Below are 21881 nucleotides of genomic sequence, written 5' to 3'. Positions count from 1 at the left end.
TGCATACGCCAAATGCGAGTTTGTTGCAAACAAGCCACAATCACAGTCGGGGCTGCTGCTCGTGCTGTCTAGCAACTGCTGCAGCTGCACAAAGTGCCCGCTGGTCTCTTTGCCTGAGCTTTTGCTGCCGTGAAGCAAAAATCAAAGGCTGTCGGCCGTCCGCCCCAGAAGGCGGTTGCCATAAACAGTTCGCTTGCTGCACCAGGCTGTCGTCCTGCACCAAAGAGCAGGTACCGACTCTATAGCACACATCAGAGGTGTGAATGTTAACACGAGCGACAATCGAAGCTGCCGCTGCTCGAAAACCGTGGTGCATCTGCGCAACGCTGCAACAGCTGTACGGAAAACAAATGCTGCAGAGAATCTGGGGATTTTTCAGCCACACTCCTGGCGCAGGGGAGACACCAAGAGCCTCTGCCGTTAGTGCTTTTGCCGCTGCAGCGGATGCGCCGTCCATGCAGGTGCAGCAGCAGCAGCAGTCCTTGTATTGCAAGTTTGGCGAAATGAAAACTCCGCCGTAGGGCTCTGCAGCCGGGAAGTGAAGCGGTGCCAGCTGCTCACGANGTTTGGCGAAATGAAAACTCCGCCGTAGGGCTCTGCAGCCGGGAAGTGAAGCGGTGCCAGCTGCTCACGAAGAGCAACCCCCGAAAACAGTTATACTCCTCGCTGTTGTAGCAAGAGAGGCAATTATCTGTGAAGTCCTCCTCCCTGATTTCGCAGAAGACAGGGCGAAGGATGGGTCCAAGCAGCAAGGCACCTCCTCCGTCTGCGTCTTCAATTCAGCATCGAAACTGCAACTAACACCACCAGGATAATTCGAATCAACGCCAAAAGAGCGGTAAACAGAAGGTCGGAGGAGCACGGCAATACGAACAGCAAAACTGCAGCCGGTCCCGCTTTCACCTGCAGTTGAAGCAGCTGAACCTTTGCACGGCCAGCCCCTGCTCACTGCGAATGGCCACCTCCGGTCTCCACCAAGGACCCGACCAAAAAGGCATTAGGTGCAACTCTCACCGGCTGCAGCCCACTCCAGGCCTTGAGCCGACTGAAAGCCTTTCCTCAACCACCTGAGGGGGGCGTGCAACCAGTGACACTTCTTGTTATTCCTACAGAGGCGGGATGCTAGTTGAGCCTGAAAAAGAGCAACAGTAGTGGATAGGTGCAAGACAGAACGAAATAATTCCCTACTGCAAAGTCTTTGTTCGATACTCTACCTGATAGCTACGATATACTGCCACACACACAATCGTACGGCAAACAGGCACGCAGAGGAAGTCAACACTTTTGGTAGACTGATGAGTGCACTCGCTCCTGCAGCAGTGTCTACTTCCAATCGTTGTAGGTACACTCGAAAAAAGCCAAATACTTCTAAAAACTAACCAAAGGTCTGGTGGGACGGAGTGCAGTTGGAAGCAGGAGGCATCAGGGCCAATCCGCCCATCCCTGGAAGCATCGTCATGGGCTGCATGCTGTAGTCCGGTACATAATCGTTGGGGGCGCTCTGCTGCAACTGCTGCTGCTGTTGCTGCTGTTTGTCCAACTGGTCTAGCCGCGTGTTGACGTCACGCACTACCTGTTAGACACACCACAGTATGCACGCAAGCGACGGCTCCAGCAGCTGTAGGACATCATTTCCACCCACACTGCCTCAGCAGTTACCAAGCTACCGCTTTCTATCAGGCGTATCACCCTCACATGAATAAGGTAGGGCATAATGAAGTCCACCACTTTGTGGCGCCAGGCCAACTCCAGAGCCACGTCTGGCTTCACGAGGTCGCAGCAACTGTGAAGACAGGCTGCAAACGCCTCGGGGTCCTTCAAATCCGTTAAGAAGTACCTGCAGAGGCGAGATCCACAACCGAATTCAAAATACTTGGGATTCGAAGCCTAGTAACTTGGTCTAGTATGAGCTTGTTCGTAAGCTAGTACAATGGTCATTCAAGAACATTCCAGCGTTTATTTACGTGGGGCAAATGATCCCCTCAATCAACACAGCAGAACAATATAATAGCAAAACAATATAATATCCTGTATCGAACAATTTTCATCGGTGTTTACTGAGTAAGGCGCAGTTGCATATCATTGCTGGGGAGGCACAGATCATGAATTGTAACAAGCGGGCTTACTTGAGCAAATCTTCCACCAGCTGGGCGCTGCCTGACTNGCACAGATCATGAATTGTAACAAGCGGGCTTACTTGAGCAAATCTTCCACCAGCTGGGCGCTGCCTGACTCCTTTGCCGTTTCTATGCAGTCTTGGAGTTGCGCATCCTTCTTCGAAAGTTCGATCGCCAGGGAATATTTCTTGTTCTTCTGGTACAGGAGCGCTGCAATCCTGAAACGCAGCATTTCGCCGTGTGTAGACGGTAGTTGCACAGATAAGCCGAGCCTTTCCACTGTGTGCAGCTGTTGTTCACAAAAAATGTTAATGCTGCACGATCCACTGGTTTAGGGCTAGGAATTCAGGGTTCCAGCAGAGTGCTCTGCCTCGGCCGGCAGCATGCAGGGCAAACACCCGCTCCCCATGAGCAAAGCTTCAGAGCGCCAGACGAACCAGGGCATCCTTACCACACGCCCCACCCTACACCTGGACCCGTAAGACCCCAACCCAGCAACGGTACCGGGGGCTAACCTGCGCATGCCAAGTTCGCTGTGCCCCTCTAGCTGTCTTGCCAGGCCCAACTGGTCGAAGTTGTCACATTCGGAGATGAGCTCTCGGATGCGCTCCTCGTCTTGAGCTTCCACAAGGAGTTCCAACATGGCTTCGTTCACTGCTGCAACATTTAAAGGAAGTTGCTCCTGTAAGTACTTTTCTATCAAAGGCAGATGCCCAGCCTTGCGCAGTTGCTGTACCACTCGCGAGTGATCCACCTTCCGGTCTATGCCCTTAAGGAGAGCACACAGCTGCAGCGGGTGTTCTTCCAAGTAGAAAGAAATAGCACGATAGAGAAGCTCCACATTCGATACCTTCTGTACGACCTGAAGCACCGACACACCGAGACCAATATCCCCACAAGTTACGTTGCTGGCGTCGCTAATCCCTCCCTCTTCTTCCTCGGTGAGAACGACTCCTAGACCAGTTCACGATCACTTCGGGTCTTCTGTAGCAAAAGCAGGTTGGCCTCCACATCCCGCCGCAGCTGATGCGAAGGCGGCTGCTGGAAGCTGCAGACTGGCAGCGCAAGACAGACCTGAATGAACTGGTCATGTTGCCACGCCGTGGGGTGGAGGATCATGCAGTTTGCCGCTTGCTCGTATTCATCGTAGATGGTGTGTAGATACACAGCTTCCTTCCAGAGACAGCACTTCTCGCAAGTTCGAATAAGTCGGGGGATGTTCATGCGGGCCTTGTGTTGCTTGCAGTGGTCCATCAGCTTGGCGCTGTCATACGTAGCATACANGAGTGCAACCAGAAAAGGCAGATAATTCACGTCATCCGTAATACTATGGCACCATCTCTGCTTAGGCCTGTCTGTAAGCAAGCGCTGAACTCACCAGAAGCTCCATTAGCTGTTTATGCAAGCCCCATCTCTCGTACTCCTCCACCAGAGCGTCGAGCAGGTCAGGGTGCGCAATAAGCTGGAGCCCAGCAGTGTGAGCGCACTTAATATCTCCTTCATTCAAGGCCCCGAATGCCACCTCCTTCCACGTCTTGGGGTTCTTTGCTTTTCGCGCGGCATCCACAGCTGCCCCAAAGTCCTTCATCCGCACGAAGCAGCTCGCTAGCTTGCTATAATTTGGCAGACTCTGGTACAAGATCTTTGCCGCCTGAGGAGAGGGAACAACTGCAAAGCAGGAACGGCATCAAGCGCCCCCCAAAAATCCCCCTTGGTAGTAGAAGACAAGCAAGCAAGAGCAAAGCAGCTTCATTTCCGTCTGCCATCGAACGGCATGGTGGGGAACCTGAAATACCCCTTGCGCCTGCCGAATTCTGCGTCCAGCCCGCGTACCTGATAGCGACCTTGCTCAAAGAGCCTGTCCCCTACAGCCTGAACGTTGGCGGTGTTGGGCCCGTTGAGGAACATCTCTAAGTCCTCAAGTCTTTCGGTCATGGCGTAGGAGTAGAGCAACTCCGAATCCAGAGTCTGGTCCTTGATGGCGATGCTTTTACGGGCCATCAGCAAGTAATCTGCCAAGGCCTCAAAGGCTCCTTGCTCAGTTGCCTTCTCAACAACCTCCCTGAACACTTCACCGTCGTTGGCCTTAATTAAAGAATCCACAGCCTCGACCACACGGCCCTGCCTCAGTTGCGCTCTCCCCAGCTTGCGCCACACCTCCGCATTGCCACAGCGCTGAGCGAATTCTTGAGCTCTTTCGAGCTCCTGTTCACCCCCACCGGCAGCAGCTTCCAGCAGTGTGTCTGCAGCCTCTGCCAGCAACCCGAACTTTCTGTATATTGTTAATGCTTCCTCTCGCAGGCCGTTTTCCAAAGCCACCTGTGCAATCGCCGCGCCGTCGAAGTTCTGTAACCGGTTGATATATCCCATGACGCGCGAAGGCTCTGCTTTGATAGCTGTTAAAATAAGTAGGTTCTGCAAGTTCTGGTTCGAGCTGAAGTCGCTGTTGTGCAGCACAATCTTCTCCAGCAGCTCCGTCAGCTCCTGCGGCAGCTGTGCGCTGATGAAGGCATTCACTGCCGCAGAGACCTCGTCAGCAGATGATGACTCGGGGAGGGCTGAGGAGACCACCTGGTCTATCACCGACCGCCGATAATTATTTTCAGGCCGTAAAACGTATGCCCACAGCTCCGCGCACTGACGCTCCACGAGGTATCTGCACGCAAGCATGACAGGCGAAAACGCAAGTAAGAAACCCATTCGTTGCCTCTGCATTGCATGTGCAACAGACAGAAGGATTACCGAGCTTGGAGCCGGAAGAGGCCGTTCTTGTTGGTAAGCTCCACCAGTTGCGTGTCACAGGGGCCCCAAGCTCTCTTGTACGCAGTGAACGCCAGATGGGGGTCCCTCTCTTCGCAGTACTTCCCCACTTCCATCGAGTCATAGAAGGCATTCGTCTTCAAGAAATTCTCCGCGTCGCTGAGGGCACCAAATGCAAGCAGGAATGTCTCGATTTCAAACGCCATCAAAAAAAATAATTTACACTTGTGGAGCTCGTCAGAGCCACCGCCCACCCGTCAACAACTACTGCAGGGCAGTGGGCTCAGCAGCAGTTCGCCATCCAAAGGCACTTGCAAGCACTCCTTCGCACCAAAGATACATCCTGAACTAAACTCTTCCGCACTCGCTGCCATGACTGCGCAGCGTTGTAGTGTCTACACAGCTCGGTACCTTCAATCAGGCCCTTACCGGTTTGTATCGATAAATATCTTGGCCAGGGCATTGTGGACTGCTGGGTCCTGGTTGCCCTCCGACACGCGCTGCTCAAGCCACTGCAGCAACAGCCTCAGCCTGTTTCTCTTCTCCACCTCCTCTACAAGCTGAGAAGCGCTGCAGTTGCCGCGGACCGCCTGCAGCAGCTGCTTGATGAACTCCTCTGGAGCGTCTAGATCCACGAGCGCCCCCACCACCAGCGGGGCGTTCGCCGCATTCACGCGGGACACATACACCTCAATGTAACGCAGCAAGGAGTGTTTGTACAGGTACTCTGTCAGCTCAACCACAAAGCCGTGCAGGTCGCAGACGTATATCAAGGGTCGGGGGTCGCTCAGCTTCGCTTGCTGCAATTGGCACAACGCAAGAGCAACACAATCCAAATATAGCCTACAGGCTGAGAAACGGAGATGACCAGTGGCTTGGGCTTCACACTCGTGAGGCGAGAAGAGATTAGGGTCCTTGCTGCTTCCAGGGGCAACAGAGACGGCCTGTGTACGGTGAAGTGCCACACGGCTTTTCTACGCGGGGGATACGTATATGCCTGCCTCTAGGACTCGTGAGAAAACTTCGGAGAAGACCGCTAAAGCCCAGATAAAGGAATGCATGCACCGCTCACCTTGAGGAACTCCTTCACGCGCTGTGGCTCGTAGTGCTTGCTTTCTCTGCACACGCGTTCGACCTCCTGGGTGTGGTTGAGTTTTGCTGCCGCCTCGATGTACTTGAAGTGGACCTCTGGGTCTGTGGAGAAGGCGAGTATGGAGCCCAAGAAGTAGAAGATGCCTTCGTAGCTGCTGAAACGCTCGAACATAGCGATTAGACGCTCTGTACCCAACTGCTCGTGGAACTTAATGGCGACGCCCACCACCGCCTGCAGGTTCTGAGAAGAGGAGCGGAGCATATCGGTCAAGATCTCGACACAGACTTCGGGAGCCATGCGCCCAAAGAACTGCGCCATCCACTCCTGCGATATCTTTCCTCCTGTTTGCAAGAGCACGCGCTTCACGTCGGCCAATTCCGTGTAGTTCTCCAGGGCACGCTGGTATAGGCCCGCCGCCTCACACAACGCTCCTACTTTCTGTCGGTCGTAGTGCGTCAGCATTTCCATTTGGAATATTGCCTCCGCCACTTGCGGCGAATGCTTAAGGTTAATTTCAAACAGCCGGGTCTGAAGGGCCCCTTGCTCCGGCTTGTTCCCCTTCAGGTACTCTAGCAACAGCGAAGACAACTCTTGAAACCGCTGCTGTTGCAACAGGACATCCACAACTTGGTTAGGGTCTACAAGCGGGGGCTCTGTTGCCAACAACTTCTGTGCAAACGCCGTGGCGCCCTCCGGGTTCGTCGCCAGCATCGAACGCAGCAACGCGGAATAGTCCGCCTGCATGCGAGTCTGCGCTGCGTACTCCAGCAGCTCGTCCGTCTTGCCTTGTTCCACCAGCATCAGCATAACCTTCTGGCCAGCCTTGGCTTTCTTGTACACCTGAGTGGCGAGCGCTGAGTCCAGCGGCCTCAGAACATCCCCCAACTCCTCCGTACACTCCAGCTTGTCCTCTCGCAGCCAGGTCGTAACGAAGTCCTTCCTTCCTTGCGCCACCACCGGACGCACTAGTTCCAAACTCTCCACCGCATTCAAAGATCCGTACTCCAGGAGAGTTGAGAAATACAGCAAAATGGCGGACGTCTGTCCCGGCTGTGCCGGGACCCCCTTAAACTGCTGCAGCACTTGCGGCGTCCGCAGCCTCCCCGACTTGAGTGTGGCACAGATGCGCGCAGCTCCCCGGTAGTCTCCGCTGGCAAAGTGTTGGTTAAAGGCCTGCATGCATGCCACACACACCAGACGCCCAGCAGAGTTGCCTCAAGAGGGCAACATCAAGCAGCAACTAGCGGAGGCGGGCGGAGGGCCAAAGACACGCCGAAGAAGGCATAGGCATGAGCATAAGAGAAGGAAACGCGTGAGGAACGAGTATGAGGGGCGTATGCTGCAGATGTATGCGCACCTGAACAAGAGCGTCGTCAGCTCCCGGCAAGCCGTAGCGCTTCGCCAAGCTCATATAGATTTGGGCTCTGTTTGGAAGGTGGGGCAAAGCATGTTGCATATAGGGGCCCAGTAGACCCACGTTGACGGTTGTGAGCGCGACGACGCCCTTCTTGTGGACGGTGATGACACCGCCTGTTTGGGGGGAGTCTGCAGTGAGGAATACAGGGTCTTGGGAAATGCGGTGTCTCAACAGCTGCGTGCCGGTGAAGGCGTCGAAGAGCAGCAGAAAGCCGCCCTTGGTGATTAAGAACACGAGGCCAAGTTTCTTGCTGAGGTGGACGGCGAGCGGGAAGTCCGAAGGTGCATCTGGGGAGAGAGCGATATCTGTACACACGCGAAGTGGGGGCTTGCCGTCTTCCCTCTTGGGGGCCAAGTCCCTGACGTGGAGTTTGAACTCGGGGCTTCCTCTCTTTTTCTCAGCGAAGCAAATGACCGGCTGGGGGCCCAGCGCCTCGTCCACCACCAGCCCCCCAAAGCAGGCTGCGTGCCCCTCAAGCTGCTGGTGCTTCTTGAGCTCCATAGAATACAGCTGCAGAGATCCATCGATCGTCTTGCCCCCATCCTGGGTGCTGATGCCTGTGAGGACGCACCACTTCATCTCTTTGTCGGTGGAGTATCCGATGATCTGCACGCCCTCCGCCAGGCGGCCTTCTCTCTCGCATATCCTCTGAGGCTCCCCTGCCTCCGCTCCTTCCCCCAAAGTCCAATGCCAGACAGCCTTCTCCGTGACTAAGGCGAGCACCCGGGGAGCCACCCACCGCCAGTACACAATCGACTCAGACATGGGAGCTGTGCCCATCCGGGCCTTCGTCTCCAGATTCAACACCTGCACCACTTGCTGTCCACCATCAGCCTTCGCCCGCAAAGCAACGATGGGGTCCGTCGGGTGATGCAGCGCCGCCTCTGCCTGCGTCGGCTTCTTTGACACAGAATACGCGCCGGGGCTCCCCGGGGCCTCCAAGGCTTCCTTGGGGTTCAGCGACACAAAGTACAACTCGTTGCTCTCCACATCGCGCACCACCAAATGTTTGTCTCCGTCCACTGCCACATTTCCAAACCGAAAAGAGGCGCTCTTCACCCCCGTGTCCGCCAGCTGCGCCCCCAAGCACGCACGCACGCACGGATGCAACTCTCCACCGCCATCCCAAGAAAACACAACGTGCAAGTGCACTCCGACAGGCAAAAGGAATCGCCACCGTACCTAGCAGCTACAAACATAAGATGCTTATGACAATTTGCAACACAGGAGGGAAAGTACTGGCTCTCCCTGGAGCTCAAGGAGGGGCCCGCCACATACGAAGCACATGTACATGTGGGGACGCGAGGCCTTACGTTGACGATTGGGGTAAGCTGTACGGGCAACTGCTGCGCCATCTTGCGGAGAGATCCTCAAAAACAAAACAGATGTCACCTGCGTGTCAAACATGCACACACCACAGACAACCTGCGTCTCAAGCAACACTAACGCCCACCGTCACGTACTGTTACGAGCTTCTAGAAGCTCCAAATGTACGCAGGAGAACGTTGGAGACAGTTCCCTTGAAATTACACTGCAACGGCCTCCAGTGCTGCGGATGAATGAGGTACGCCTGCCCGCGTCTGCAGTGTCAGCTGGCGCTGGCCGCTGCAGCTGTTCCCCCAGTTGCTCTGTCTCTGGCGGCTCCTAAGCTGCATCTGAGCATATCCTCTACACAAGAGTCAAATATACGGCCCATCTAGAAGTGAGAGGAAGCAGACGAAAGTCCAAAGGCCGCTAAAGAGCGCAGCCGTGCGGGCTGTCGCGCTCGTGTCTAGACGAAACGAGTGCTTCCAGGGAGGGAGAGTTGCCACCACAGCTCATAAAAGAGGACACCAAAGTGTAGATCGCTGCAGGAGGACAAATACCCACTCTTGAACGCAGCCTGTTAGGCGGCGAGGCGCCGGGAGGAACCGGAGGACGGCCTGTAGTGCCTGGCACTACAGTGTGCCTGGAATTTTGGGAGGAACGTCAGAAACACAATAGAAAGGTGAAATAAGACAGAATTAAGCTTATTCGTCCCTTTCTAGAGGAATTAGCTTGAGCCTAGTGCCAACAAGGCACACGTGACAGTGTTTGGGGCTGGCTGTGACTGCGTGCACAGCGCAGGAATGCATTTGGACGAGCGCTTCATCCCTATTTATCTTCAAAACAGCCGAGCCTTGTAATTTATATTTTGTGTCTTTTCACACGCGGTGAGGTTTGGGGTGTAGTTGGTACCTGCACCTGGAGCCGTCGGGTGCCGGGGTCGCTCTAATGCGAGACGGAGATGTTTCTGTGGATGTTGCACTTAAGTAGAATAAATATGCATCTGGTAGTGTTAGTCAGTATCTAGCTAGCATAGGAGCGGAGGTTCCCATGGCGACTTGCTCCTCTGCCGCTACGGCGGATGAGGGAAGAGTCAGGCATTGCTCAGGTCCGCAGTGTTTTCGGCTCTGGCTGTGTTGGACCATTTTTGACTTATTCACGGGTGTTCCTCTCTTATATGTTTTCAAAGTCTCCAGTTTTACTACATCTTTCCTCTGGAACTTTAATTTCAGCCCCCTCCTTGTCGTCGTGCAATGGAGCTAGGCTGCATTTCGGGCAGTAAAGGGTTGGTTGAGGATTTCTTGTTTGGGTGTGGGTATGTGTTCAAAATCCGGTGTATTTTCAAGATTCCATCTCAGTTAAGCTTACATTTGTTCGAGGACTAGCCTCTGGATCACCAGATAGATAGCGGCTACCCAGGAGCAGGAGTCGTCAGCAACAGCGAAGAGGACAATCGTGAGCTGCAGTCTACAGTCCAGACACTGAAGACAATAGTTCTCAAAAAGCAGTCAGCCTCTAGTCTAGACCCTGGGCGTCCTGGGCAGGGCGGAACACGCCCGAGGCTTCTGCGGAGGAGTGGCCGTGCATCAGTTGCTGACCCTTGATACAACTCCTGGTGAACAAGCGGGCATGCCGCAGCTGTCTTTTTTGTGCATACGAGAACACCGTAGACAGCTATTAAATACTTCCATCGGCCCCCTGTCTCTCCCCAAACAACACACGCCGTCGTATGCCTGGTTGCCCAACGAGGAATGGCTATGCTGGGGGATGGAATAGTCACGAGAGGGACCGAAACCATGGATACACAAAGGTAAAGGGAAAGATCAACAGGGTATGATGGCATGAAGGGTTGCCCTTGCAGCAGAAGCTTCAGCCACGTGCATTGCAGCTCACGATCCGCTTGTTCCTCTTCATACTAACTCCGGTCACTCCGCATGCCAGGGGGCTGGAGTGGAGACGAGCTGCTTTTGGGTAGCTCTTATCATAAGCCTTTAGACTCTATCGCAGTTCACGAGGATACTCTGCCCTCAGTGCGAGGGGCCACTCCCAGAAATGGAAGCACTGTACGCACCGGCACCTAACCAGCCGTAGGTAGAAGAAACAGCGTAGATCACGGAAAGTATCAAGCGCCGGATTGTACAAGCCAGTGTATGCACGTGAGATACTAACCTCCACCAGAAGGTTATCCGCAGCGAAGCGACACTGGATGCCCGCTCTTGAAGTCGGCGCAGCTGAGTCGAGAAACGGTCACTGGTGTTCTTGTGCTCCTAAGACACCGTTGAGCAGAAACGATCCTCAGAAAACCGCTCCGGTTACTGGTGCCCTGGTATTCAACGAGTTGTTTTCTTTGTCTGATATCTGTGCTTCAAGCGTCGGTCCACCTACTCTGTTGATTCTTTGATTTGCTCCTCCTTGACGTTGCATTTTTACCAATGTGGGTGAATAGCCCGGGGGGCTTTCGGTGATTCCCTAGACTGCCATTGATTGTATAGTGACGCCTCCAGTTTGCCAGTAACTCAATATTGTAGGCCAACGCGGTGAGCCGAAAGTGAACAGCAATGGGCTCTGCCCAACGTGGAGCAAACTGCCTCTGCCATCGGTCTTCGTGCGCGTTTGGTTGTTCTCTTGGCTGCAACTCTCGCAGCTTTACTTCTCCAGGTCCTGTCCTCTCCCCTTACGCTTGCAGCCTCAAATTATGTGACCTTGCTACTCCAAGAGAAACATATGATCCATTGGACACGTCCCAGCTACATTGACACCGTAGCTCGCAGTCCACCGTCGGGGTGCTGTTTACAAAGGGGTGCTACTTAATACCTGTTGTTAGACATGAATTGTAGAGCTTTTCTGGAAGTTTTCATTATATCGATTTGCTCCGGAAGAGCGGTACTCTTGTTTAGATCTAGCCACCGATGTCGTGCCCCCCCTTCTAATACAAAAACTCCAATAGCAACTGTAGCTCAGAGGGTGCATTTTGAGGACGAAAGTGCAGTTCCACAGAAGCAATGAAACACCTCAACGAGCCCTGTGTCCCAGCTCCAGTCATATTTGGACAGTCCGCAATGGCAGGCACTCTTGAATAACGAGACCTCGCCCTTAGCAGAATGCTGTACCGAGTTGCAAGGAAGTCCAACTACTCAAGACAAAAGTTCCCTAAAACCAGCTGACCTTGCCACCAATATCCTCCGGGCGTCGTGGGCAAAGCGGCACAAAGGCTTGGGGCGGGGAAGGCGTGCCACGGGTTGCAGCGCACCTCGCTCCAGCCCGTGCTAGAGGGAAACCCCGTATGCGGGCATGCAAGAGCCCCCACCCTTGGTGCAGTGCGTACTGTGCAAGCACCAGCGCCTCAGTGAATTGGTAAGCACTTACTTAGTTCTCACTAGCCAACCTTCGCAGAAGTAGAAATGCATGGAGACGAGCATAGCACACGCACACACACACGCAACAGAGAGAGAGAGAGAGAAAGGGACGGAGAGGGAGAGAAAGAGACACACACACACACTACAGCACAGATGCATACACACCGGCCTCATATGTGCCCCTCATTTAGTCCCTTCTCCTTCCATAAGCGGTGAATCGTGCTATGCTTTATTTTAACACTTTGCTTTAAGTAATTCACTTTCTCTTCGCTTATTCGAAGTACTTGAGAGTACATATTTCGAAGCGCGTGGCACTATTCCTGACGCACGGCGGAATGCCGCGAAAGTGTTAGACTGCCCACTTCCAATAAGAAGAGTAGAAGCCTGAGGTGGCCTGAGGAAGTCTGTATGACTCCCCCAAAAGTATCGTATAACCGCCAGGAGAAGTACATCTGGCGACGTGCGAAGGCACAGCCGAAGCCACTCGCCTTCGTCGCAACGGGTCCTGTGGGGTTACAGGTTCAGAGCAGCAACAGGTGCTTTCGGCACCCGCCATCGCGGATATCTCCCACTAATTGATGTTTTTATTTTCTGAATAAAAAAATCGTGGGTCAATCGGTCGGGATCAAGTTCGTTTCAAGCTAAGCTAGCCGCTCCTGAGGCTGCGGAGGGGGGCAGGACGCTTCCCTGCCAGCGTGACTGTACCGTACCGTAGCGGCTGCTTCACACTTCGCAGCACGGGGCGAAGGCAATGATTTAATTTGTACTGATCGTAATTGACTATATTTCATACCCTCTCTGGAAACTCCAGTGGCCCATAACTCGTTCATGTGCTATGCAACCGTCTCCCCGGTGAGTCCGGGTTTTCCGCTAGCGAGGTTAGGGTGTTCAACGACTCATCCACCTCAAGATCCATGCTTCGAGATCTGCTTTTGAATCGCAGAAGCTTTCATGCTTTTATAGAGGCTTAATGGATCGCCTGTTGCCGTGGCTGCTCCTAGTGGCAGCAGTTGAAATCGCTGGGGGGCTGGCTGGAGGATCGATTGGTCTCGCGGCGCCTGCCATAGAACCAGAGACGACAAGCAGGACCCAAGAAAGCGACAGTCCTGCACCATCTAAAGATGCAGGGCTTTCTGTATTTGCGGGCCGTCTATCCTCCATGAGGGGGGACACGGAGACTGCGCTGAGCTGGGATGATGACATCAGCTTGCCATGCACTACATGCACTACTGCAGCAGAAGATGCCGCTCCTGTGCAGGTAGAGGCAGAAGGCCCACCCGAGGCATTGCCGTCCACTCCAGTTGAACCGTTAGTGAAGGAGACCCCTCCGGTGGTGTCCCCTGTACGAGGGTTGAAGTCCCTTATTTTGGGCTCGTTAGTCCTGAGTGTTTTGCTCCTTATTATGAATGCTCCAGATGAGGTTCAGAATGAAGACAACGCTTTGGCCACTTGGCGACATTACTTCGCAGAGGAGATGATAGACGGGATGTTTGCGCTTGATGACTTCTTGGACACGAAAGTCCCCGCTTTTCCATTCAAAATCCTCAGCTTCTGGGTGCTCGCAGGCGCTGCACCGATGCTGTTTTTCTCTGGGTTGGTAAACATTGCACGGAGCCTGAAGAAGCAGAGGCATGGGCAACCCCTTCGTCAAGGTCCCAGGGTCTCCGGCTTTCCCTTGATCATCATGACTGCCCTGCTGAGCATCTGGATGATGATGTTGCCCGTCTACAGAGACATCGATGATGATGATGATCCTTTATTGGAGGATGTCAGTGTGAACCTTTCGTGGGGGATCAATCTCGCGTACTTATCCCTCCTCCTGCTTTGAGCAGGACTGGTTTGAGTGAAAAATATGGCTGCGAGGCCACGGCCTGCACCAACGAATCATGCCTCTTGCTAAGGAATCGGCATGCTCTTGGACAGGTGCTCTTTGGCTTCTGTTTTAAGGAGATGACGCCGACCAGCTCATGGCCTGCTTCTTTCCAAGGAGAAGAGCAGCACCTGGGCTGCTGCGGGCAGTACTATGATGGGCNACAGTTGCAGAGGGCTCTGTTTGCAAGTGGGGTATGGCGTAGGCCATTGCGCCTCTGGCGTTGGCCTGGGTTACGCCCTTCTTTCAGCTTTAGATGATTCAGTTTTATAGGCCCATAGAGATACTGAGTGCTATTCCCTCTCTCGTGAACGTCAGGCATTTTCACCTTGGGAATTAAGGCCCCTGATGCATTGTCCAGAGGTAAAGTCCGCAGACCTGTATTTGTATACAGTGTATTAAAAGTGCGGGATCCAGGAGGGCGAAGAGCTGCTTCACGTTTGACCTGCACTGTGCTGTCATGAAGTATCACGTGCACGCACAGACAACATCAGGTGGGCTTATTGGGCGTTTGCATGCAACGTTGATGTCCACTACATATTCCGTATTTTTAGGTCTCTACCAGCAATGGCATTGGCTCATAGGCATGTGATGAGCCTTCACCGTCCAGTTACCCAATCCATTGCACATTTTGGGGGGATGAGGAAACTTGGGTTGTACGGAGGAAGGAGGTAGGGGTGCTGCGAATCGTAGTCTTCCTCTTCGTAGGTTGGCAAGTGCTCAACCTCGGCAAACTCAAACAAGCACGCCAGTGTTCCGCTTTGCCCTCCGGGCCTAGGGGCTGAGCTTTTATTTTTTCTCGTTTGTAGCTGGTGCGCCATACGACTCTCAGTCGTGTTCCCTTCTGAACTTGCTGTTAAGCCGTTGCAATCCGTGAGCTCAGAGCGGTGGTAGATTAGTGTTTAACATCAACAAGAATAATCCCTTTACCCCTCCGAAGAGGTGAGGAGCCGTTGCCCTAGCTGGGGCCTCCCGTTTGCAGAAGGGCACAATACAACGCGAGAGAGGGGTGCCTGACGTATCCGTGCCCCGCGTAAGCAGACAGGCCAGGTAGCTGGTTTTCGACGGCCCCTTTTGTTACAGTAGTCCGGCATTTTAAGTTGGATTTGGATAGTTACGACACCTGGCCACTCAGTAATGAGGCCACTTACTTTCCGATAACTCTTACTGAGGACTTTTCGGCTTCATTGCAGCTCGCGACGGCCCTCAAATAAGAAGGTGGACGTAGCCCACTACAAAGGGGGGCTGTATGTCTTTTTTCAAGCTAACTGAGCTGAGGAGGTGTCTCCCGCCTCCTGAGCAATCAGCTGCAAGACGACTGGAGGGAGTCACTAAAAATTGGTGTAAAAGTAACTCTTCTGAACGCAGGGGCTTCTAGCACCTCACAGCAGTGTGTGCACTGGCTGCGCACCAGCGTAAAGGGCTCGTAATATGTGCCCGTACTACAACACCCTTAAGAATCTCCGCTGTAGGCGAGCGCAGCAGAGCAAGGCAGGAGGATTCCTCTTACTCCTAACGGTGGTCTATCAAGGTACGACAGAACCATTACATATGAGTGTACCAAAGAAACACGTAGCGAACGCCCCCCTTCAAATGGAACGGGTTCAGGAGATTGCCGGCTCCCGGGTGGGAGTTGGAGCAGGCCAAAACGCCTTATGAGTGCAGGGCGACTGCCCCCAGTAGTCTTGCAGCAGGTGGCCCAGGGGAAGGGAGACAATATGAGGATTGTCGGTTTCGGTGAGGACTGCAGAGATAGGCGTGGGACACTGCTACTGGGAAAGGAAACTGGGAGTATCTTTAGATGGAGGTGCTCTGGTGTACACGATGCGTCAAAAGAAACAGGTGTGGACATGCATGACTGGGCAAAACTGGGGCGGGGCACGCTGTAGTGCTTCTGCAGTACTAGGTGTTCGGCTCAAATCCAATAGATCGCAGTTGATCAGTGACAAGGCGACCACCAGATGTGCATGGCTTACTTTGCAAAGATAGTTGCACGGGGATTAGATATACCTGAAGCGGAGCTCATTGGATACTTCGTGGGTAATTTACCACTTGAGCTGTGCGCCCCTCGCACACTGGGAAAACAGGTCATCAGCTCTTCCCTTTTTGAAGCTCGAATCAGTCAAGAACGGTCTCTATGTTTTTTTAGTGTATGTTTCAGTATCTTAATGGAATATAGACATGGGTGTAACTATCTTAGCCAGCAAGGGAATCACCTGCATGAACCGAGCAGGGCTTCGCTGACTACGGCCGCCGCCGACGGTCTGGTCCTTGTGCCCATTGGGGCTTGGCGCTCACAGGATGCAGTACTCGTCCTCTACTTTTGTGAAACTTTATAGAATATTCTTTGATAGTTGTAAAAAGTATGTAAACATGAGCAAGGAAGACAAGAGATCAGGCCAGAAACCTGTCATTGTCTCCCCTCGCTGCTCCGCTGAGGCTTGGCGAGGCATCGGGACTCCGCCCTATGCTGCTTCCTCTTTCGGACGTTCTAAAGCCCTCTTGTGATACATTTAAATCTATCTATGTTTTGTCTCTGAACGGAAATCAAACAACAAATCTGGTGCTTCTCTCTGTCCTCCACGGCTGCTGCCCCTACCCTAGCCCGCAGGACCGCCGGGCGTTTCTACGACACCAGCGCATTCGTTGCACGCATTTTCCTCGGGACCCCGAATGAGTAGAACGTCTTTCTCGACACTAATCAGTCCTAGCTCTGGGACTTCGGGTTGCCGCCGTGCACCAGTAGCTAGGGAGGGACGCCGGTGCGCAACAAGCCTCAGAGTTAGCTGTGAACGCCAGTGTTCAATGAAATACTCAACAGCACATATCTTGCCACCGTAGACACTTGTGGGGTCTTTCAACTGGAGAAGAATCCCCTGAAACTACCCCGCAGGCCACCTACACCCGCGACTATGTCCCTGGTGGGCAAGGGCCCCCTCGCAACCTCGGGGCCCCCCAAAGGGCCCCCCCCAGGTGCGAAGATTGCCATAAAGGGCAGTGGCCCTCCCCCTGGAAAGGTTGCACTGCCGAAACCTCCACTGGCGGGTCCTGCTGCTGCGACCACGCCGGGTTCGCCTGCCAAAGCGTCGACGGGCCCCGGGAGTGGCGTTCTTCCCTCCAAACCCCCCCTAGGGGCCCCCGCTGGGGGTCTCGTAAAGCCAGCTCTTCCGCTTGAGAAGAAGGTACTGCCGAAACTTCCGGCGCCACCAGCTGGCACCAAAACGGCAGACAGTCCACCAAAAGCTCTGCCGCTCAAAAGCCCCACGAGTCCCACCAAGGCGACTCTGGAGAAAGCTCCAGGTGCACTGAAGCAGCCAGCTCCAGGGCCTCCTTCCCCTCCGGGAGCACTTAAACCAGCTGTTCCGAAGCCTCCTCTGTCGGCAGCAAAGGGACTTACCTCAGTTCCGCCAGACCCACCAGTCAAAGATGGCACAGCTAACGGCATTTCGAAGGCAGCGAAGGCGGCACCTAGTCCAAATCCTTCAACTGCATCAAAGGGCCCACCAGGCACTTCCCTGGCTCCCCCAAACAAGCCATCTGGTTTGCCATCATCACCAAAGGGCCCTCCCGATTCACCGTCAATAGGAAAAGTACCAACGGCATTGGCAGCACCGGCGAAGGAATCTCTTGGGCCTACCTCCTCAATAGCGACCAACAAAACTCCAGGACCTTCTCCAGCAACTGCAGCACCGTCAGCTGGCCTTGCCTCGACAAGTTCTAAACTGATTCACCCCTCTGAAGCAAAACCTGGGAAGCCAGCAAATGCAGGCGATGGATCTGAGGCCCTGTCAAACGTGGTGAGAGCAGTTGGTAAAGAGCAGCGGGAGATGAATAGTATTATATGGAGATGTACAGGCTGGGGGAGGGAAACGGAGAAATGTGCAATGAATGAGATGTGCTGCATTCATCTCTTTAGGGGTCCCCTGGCGTGGACGAATTCGGGAGGCAGCGGGGCAGCGTGGGGGACTTGGCACCCAGGAGCGAGATAACTCACGATCTCTTAGGGAATGTGATACCCGTTTTTGACAAGGCGTAGGTGCCGCTTGCGTATGCAGTGAAGCAGAAAATGCCTGCAACCAAATCGCCAGCAGCTGCAGCTCTGCGCAGCTGTTGGTTGAGGTGGCCCGCTGGTGGCTTGTCTATGGCTGTCCCTCAGTATCCCGTGTCTCCCTGCGAAACATATCAGCACGATAGCGCTTTCATGTCTTCAGGACTGTGGGACAACCAAATCTTCGGGTTGTTGCTATATTGGGTTCTTGCTGCGCCTCAGGGGCAAGTTCGTGGCCTTCGCTTCCGGCCCGCCGGCTCCGCTCTCTCGCTCCGACCCAACGAGGCGTTGTACGTAACTCATTAATAGGCCGCAATGGCGGTATAGATCTATATTTCTCTTGCCAGCAATCCCAAATGCTTTCCATGATGCTTGTGCTGATGTTGTGTGCGAAGCCCGCCGCCTTTCCGATCGAAAGCCTGAAGAACGGGACACGATGAAGATACCCTCCACACGTGGGGTGGATTCCGGAGCCTTAGGAGGCGTTAGCGTCCCAGGGGGAATCCCGGGTTTCTTCCTCTCCGTACCTCCTTGGCCAGCGCCCACCCCAATGCCAATGGACCAGGCAACAGGCTGGGGTGCGTATCAGCAATTCGCCGGCCATCCGGTGCCGCAGATATCTCCTTATGCCGCTTTCCCTCCCCAAGTAGTCCCAAATATCCCTTACTCAATGATGTACGGATCCACAGTCGGACGATGCGACGAACAGCAGGGTTACGCCCCACAACAGGGAACTTTCGACGGGGCTACTTGGCCTGGCTACCCTGTTCAGCCGGATGCCCGTGATACCCGTGGCCGGCGATCTAGAGGTAAGGATGGCCTCTTAAAAACGGTATAGCAACCCCTGTAGACGCAAAAGCAGCCATTTTCACAGTTCTTACTGCTGACTAGGGGCCTGACGACTTCTGGCCAGGATTGTCTAAGATATCTTTGGGAAGCTAAGTGCTTGCACCTGTGGTTTCGTTTTTCGATGCAGACGCACATGTCCACTCCTCTAACATTGCAACTCCTCCAGAGACCCCCGCGCTAAAGGAACCGAGGTCCCGCAGAAGGTGAGGAAAATAAGCAGCGAATGCTGTCTAGAAGGTGGCAATTTGATTACGCCTGTTGAGTTTGATGTAGCAAGAATTGCTCTCCATACTGTTTTGCGCCCTCTTATTTGTAACGGCAGCTAGAGTGGCAGTCTTTCCATAGGGGGAGAGTGCTATTTCAACGCGTGTTTACCCACACATCAGCCCGTCCGTTTATGTTGAAGCTCTTCATATGGAGGAGCTGCTTATTAGTTGGCTCTTGTGACGTGGGCTCTTGTGGCAAAGAATCCGTTTTCAAGGCGAACATTCATCATCTACCGTAGGTGTGCTGTTGGTTTTGTCTTCACTCTGCAGCAGAGGAATTTCTCTGGATGATTCCGAGGGCTCACGATCGCGGGGCTACGCGGTAGCTCGCGGCGACGAGGAAGTGGGGAAGAGCAAATGGACGCCCGTTGAACGACACGTATGTTCCAGTTGCTGGCTTCCCATTACAACTGTTTGAGTTCTCGCAGCGTTGAAGAAGTCTCTTCCAGTTCCCACAGCTCTAAACAATCCTGGAGAGACGGCTTTGCACCGTTGTCTAACATGGATTTAACACTCCGGTCTGCACTTCTTTTCTCAGCTTAACAACATAAGGGGAGGCTACGGCGAAGCCTACCGACCCCCTGAAGAGGAAGAGAGACCCCCCAGGAAACCTTCTGCTCGGGCAAGGCGCAAGAACTCGAGCGTTAGAGATGACGTGTATTCGGGCTTTCGCCCTTACTACTTGCGGGATAAGAAGCCGTTCGTCGAGGAAGACATCCCCCGGTCAGCCACTGGATTATGAACAAAAGCTAGCAGGTGTCAACTGTACAGCCCCCCTGTTGCCTGAGAGGACGCCTTCGATCTTAGATCTCCCAAAGCAGTCCTATATGAATTTCATGACCCCTTAAACTGCTGCACGAAGAATTCTAGTCAGGCTCTTCGCATGGCCTGAAGTCGAGGGTCCTTTGAAAAGGGTGCATCATTTAGTGCAGTAGAGGCAGTGTCTGCAATTGGTGAATTTGCTCACGCACTTCGCCGTTTAGCGTAGTTGAAGGCCCTGAAACAGTTGGCTGGATTCATTATTGCATATGGTACTTCTCGGACAAAGGAGTAACAAAAGGGGCTGGCAGTTCGGATGAGTTGAAGGCCACCATTTTAGAGAGAGGGTATATTGACATTTGGCCTCATTTTATTTGTCATGCGTATATCTTAGGCTTGCGGAGTCGATTGAGGCTTCCGGCAGGAGTCCGATGCCCCCCAGAAAAAGCGCATTAATGACGAGGCCAAAGGATCGCACCTGGGATCGCTGGGGCTCGACTGGATTGACAGCCCCCCGCAAGTAATACAGTTGCCCCTTTCTGCCCCACGATTAGAGTCCTGCGTCCCCCTTGTACGCACTGAGTTTTGGGGCATTTTCTCCTAGCACTTCAGCGCTACCAGGGTGACGGGTGTTTTGCAATGAACAGGCGAACCTACCAGAGTCTCTCGGAGCTTGCGAGCTGCTTCGCTAACCTAGAAGCGGAGGACCAAGACGACGTCATCAGTCTGCTTTTACTTTGCAGAAAGTGAGGCTTTTCCACCGTATTTGCTTCTTTAATGGCTTGCAATCTGAAATAAGACGGCAACACTGGAGCTGAGCAATGGCACGGCCTTTTCTGTGGCTCTGCTCAGCTTGAGTGTTGCTTTGCGTTGGTCCAGCACGATACGGGGAAATACAGGCAGGATTGGAGGAGATAAATAACCCGTGTGCTTAAGGGTTGCGTGTGGTTCTGGGGTGGCCGCTGCAGGCTGGAGCAGGAAGTGGAGAAACAGCATGTCGTCATAGACATGCTAGAGCACGAGTTATCAGAGGCACAGAAAGTGCTGAAATTTCCGCCCGAGTGGAGAACACTGGAAGGTCTTGACCTTGCGGGAATGGTTCCTTCAGGTATGCCAGCTTTCATTTATCCCACCGCCCTGTAGGAATAGGGGCTGAATGAACATCTTGTATAGCTAGCACAACTGCGTGTTGCTGGCTTCGTCGCGTTTGTCTTTGGAAGTGCATCAATTGTCGCCCGTATACCTGAGCTCTTGTTTTGTGCTTCAAGTTACCAGCACTGCGGAGCGGGTGTAGTGGGCGGCCTAACCCAGTAGTGGTAACGCATGCATCTGGTTTCGAATGAGTCACTACACATGTTCTTAAGGCAGTCACTTGGCATGCTTGTTCACCTTTCCCTGCAGATGCGCCTTTCCAAGCAACTGCGGCAACGCCCCTCTACATAAAGAGCGCGAAGGTGCTGCCGACAAATGTACCGGATGAACATGTCGTCAATTTCGGGGGAGGGGTCCCTCCTGCAAAAGACAGCAAAGTGGGCTCCGCTGCTCCCCCTTCACCAGCCAAGACCGCCGCAGCACCGACTGTCGCAGGGGCTGCTGGCCCCAAGCCCGCCGGCGGCACTGCAGAGTCGCTGAAGAAGCCCCCAACCCCTTTCAAGCCTAAGCCTGCGGCGATGGGGTTCAAGAAACCCGTGTTTAAGAAAGCGTAGCCGGCTGACACGACAAACAAGGGGGAAGGGAAGGCTCGTGTGTCGGCAGATATCGCATGTTCCGTGCACGGGAGGCATTCTTGCCTTAAGAATGCACGTTTTGCTTTCCTTTGAGTTTGCTTTCCTTCGAGCCCGAGGGTATAGCACTTGATGCATTAAATGCGGTGATACACGGAACTCGTTACTTCTTAGCAAAGGACTGAAGTCCGACTTTTGGAGCTAGAAATGAACTACCCAATAAAGTATCCTATCAGAAGCACACGGCTAAGAAGGATTGGCTCTCACAATTAGTTTCGCTCACTAACGACTGAAATCCTACAAAAATTCAGGTGCAG

At 53.7% G+C, this 21881-nt stretch overlaps 4 protein-coding genes across 4 annotated transcripts; 3 read left to right on the top strand and 1 right to left on the bottom strand.

Annotated features, from left to right (window-relative positions):
• Positions 1 to 1375: 1375 nt before the first annotated feature.
• Positions 1376 to 8742, bottom strand: EMH_0048570 (clathrin heavy chain, putative; the record flags this gene model as incomplete). Its single annotated transcript, XM_013497894.1, has 12 exons — positions 1376 to 1573; positions 1696 to 1837; positions 2198 to 2335; positions 2633 to 2979; positions 3192 to 3381; positions 3539 to 3768; positions 3951 to 4773; positions 4860 to 5036; positions 5307 to 5677; positions 5950 to 7143; positions 7328 to 8461; positions 8701 to 8742. 12 exons carry the CDS (start codon positions 8740 to 8742, stop codon positions 1376 to 1378), a joined length of 4986 nt encoding a protein of 1661 aa, XP_013353348.1.
• A 4276-nt stretch (positions 8743 to 13018) lies between these two features.
• EMH_0047460 (uncharacterized protein) lies at positions 13019 to 13876 on the top strand (the record flags this gene model as incomplete). Its single annotated transcript, XM_013497893.1, has 1 exon — positions 13019 to 13876. The coding sequence occupies one exon, from the start codon at positions 13019 to 13021 to the stop codon at positions 13874 to 13876; it is 858 nt and encodes a 285-aa protein (XP_013353347.1).
• Positions 13877 to 16830: 2954 nt separating this feature from the next.
• On the top strand, positions 16831 to 17954 carry EMH_0046350 (uncharacterized protein; the record flags this gene model as incomplete). Its single annotated transcript, XM_013497892.1, has 2 exons — positions 16831 to 17715; positions 17835 to 17954. 2 exons carry the CDS (start codon positions 16831 to 16833, stop codon positions 17952 to 17954), a joined length of 1005 nt encoding a protein of 334 aa, XP_013353346.1.
• A 562-nt stretch (positions 17955 to 18516) lies between these two features.
• On the top strand, positions 18517 to 21546 carry EMH_0045240 (uncharacterized protein; the record flags this gene model as incomplete). Its single annotated transcript, XM_013497891.1, has 7 exons — positions 18517 to 18775; positions 18943 to 19018; positions 19355 to 19460; positions 19620 to 19804; positions 20488 to 20586; positions 20809 to 20948; positions 21242 to 21546. The coding sequence occupies 7 exons, from the start codon at positions 18517 to 18519 to the stop codon at positions 21544 to 21546; spliced, it is 1170 nt and encodes a 389-aa protein (XP_013353345.1).
• Between the last annotated feature and the right edge of the window lie 335 nt (positions 21547 to 21881).

The sequence above is a fragment of the Eimeria mitis genome, genomic scaffold, assembly GCF_000499745.2.
Source record: "Eimeria mitis Houghton genomic scaffold, Emh_scaff3, whole genome shotgun sequence".
NCBI lineage: Eukaryota > Apicomplexa > Conoidasida > Eucoccidiorida > Eimeriidae > Eimeria > Eimeria mitis.
Note: the sequence above shows the minus strand (reverse complement) of the source record. Positions and strands in the feature narration are given on the sequence as shown.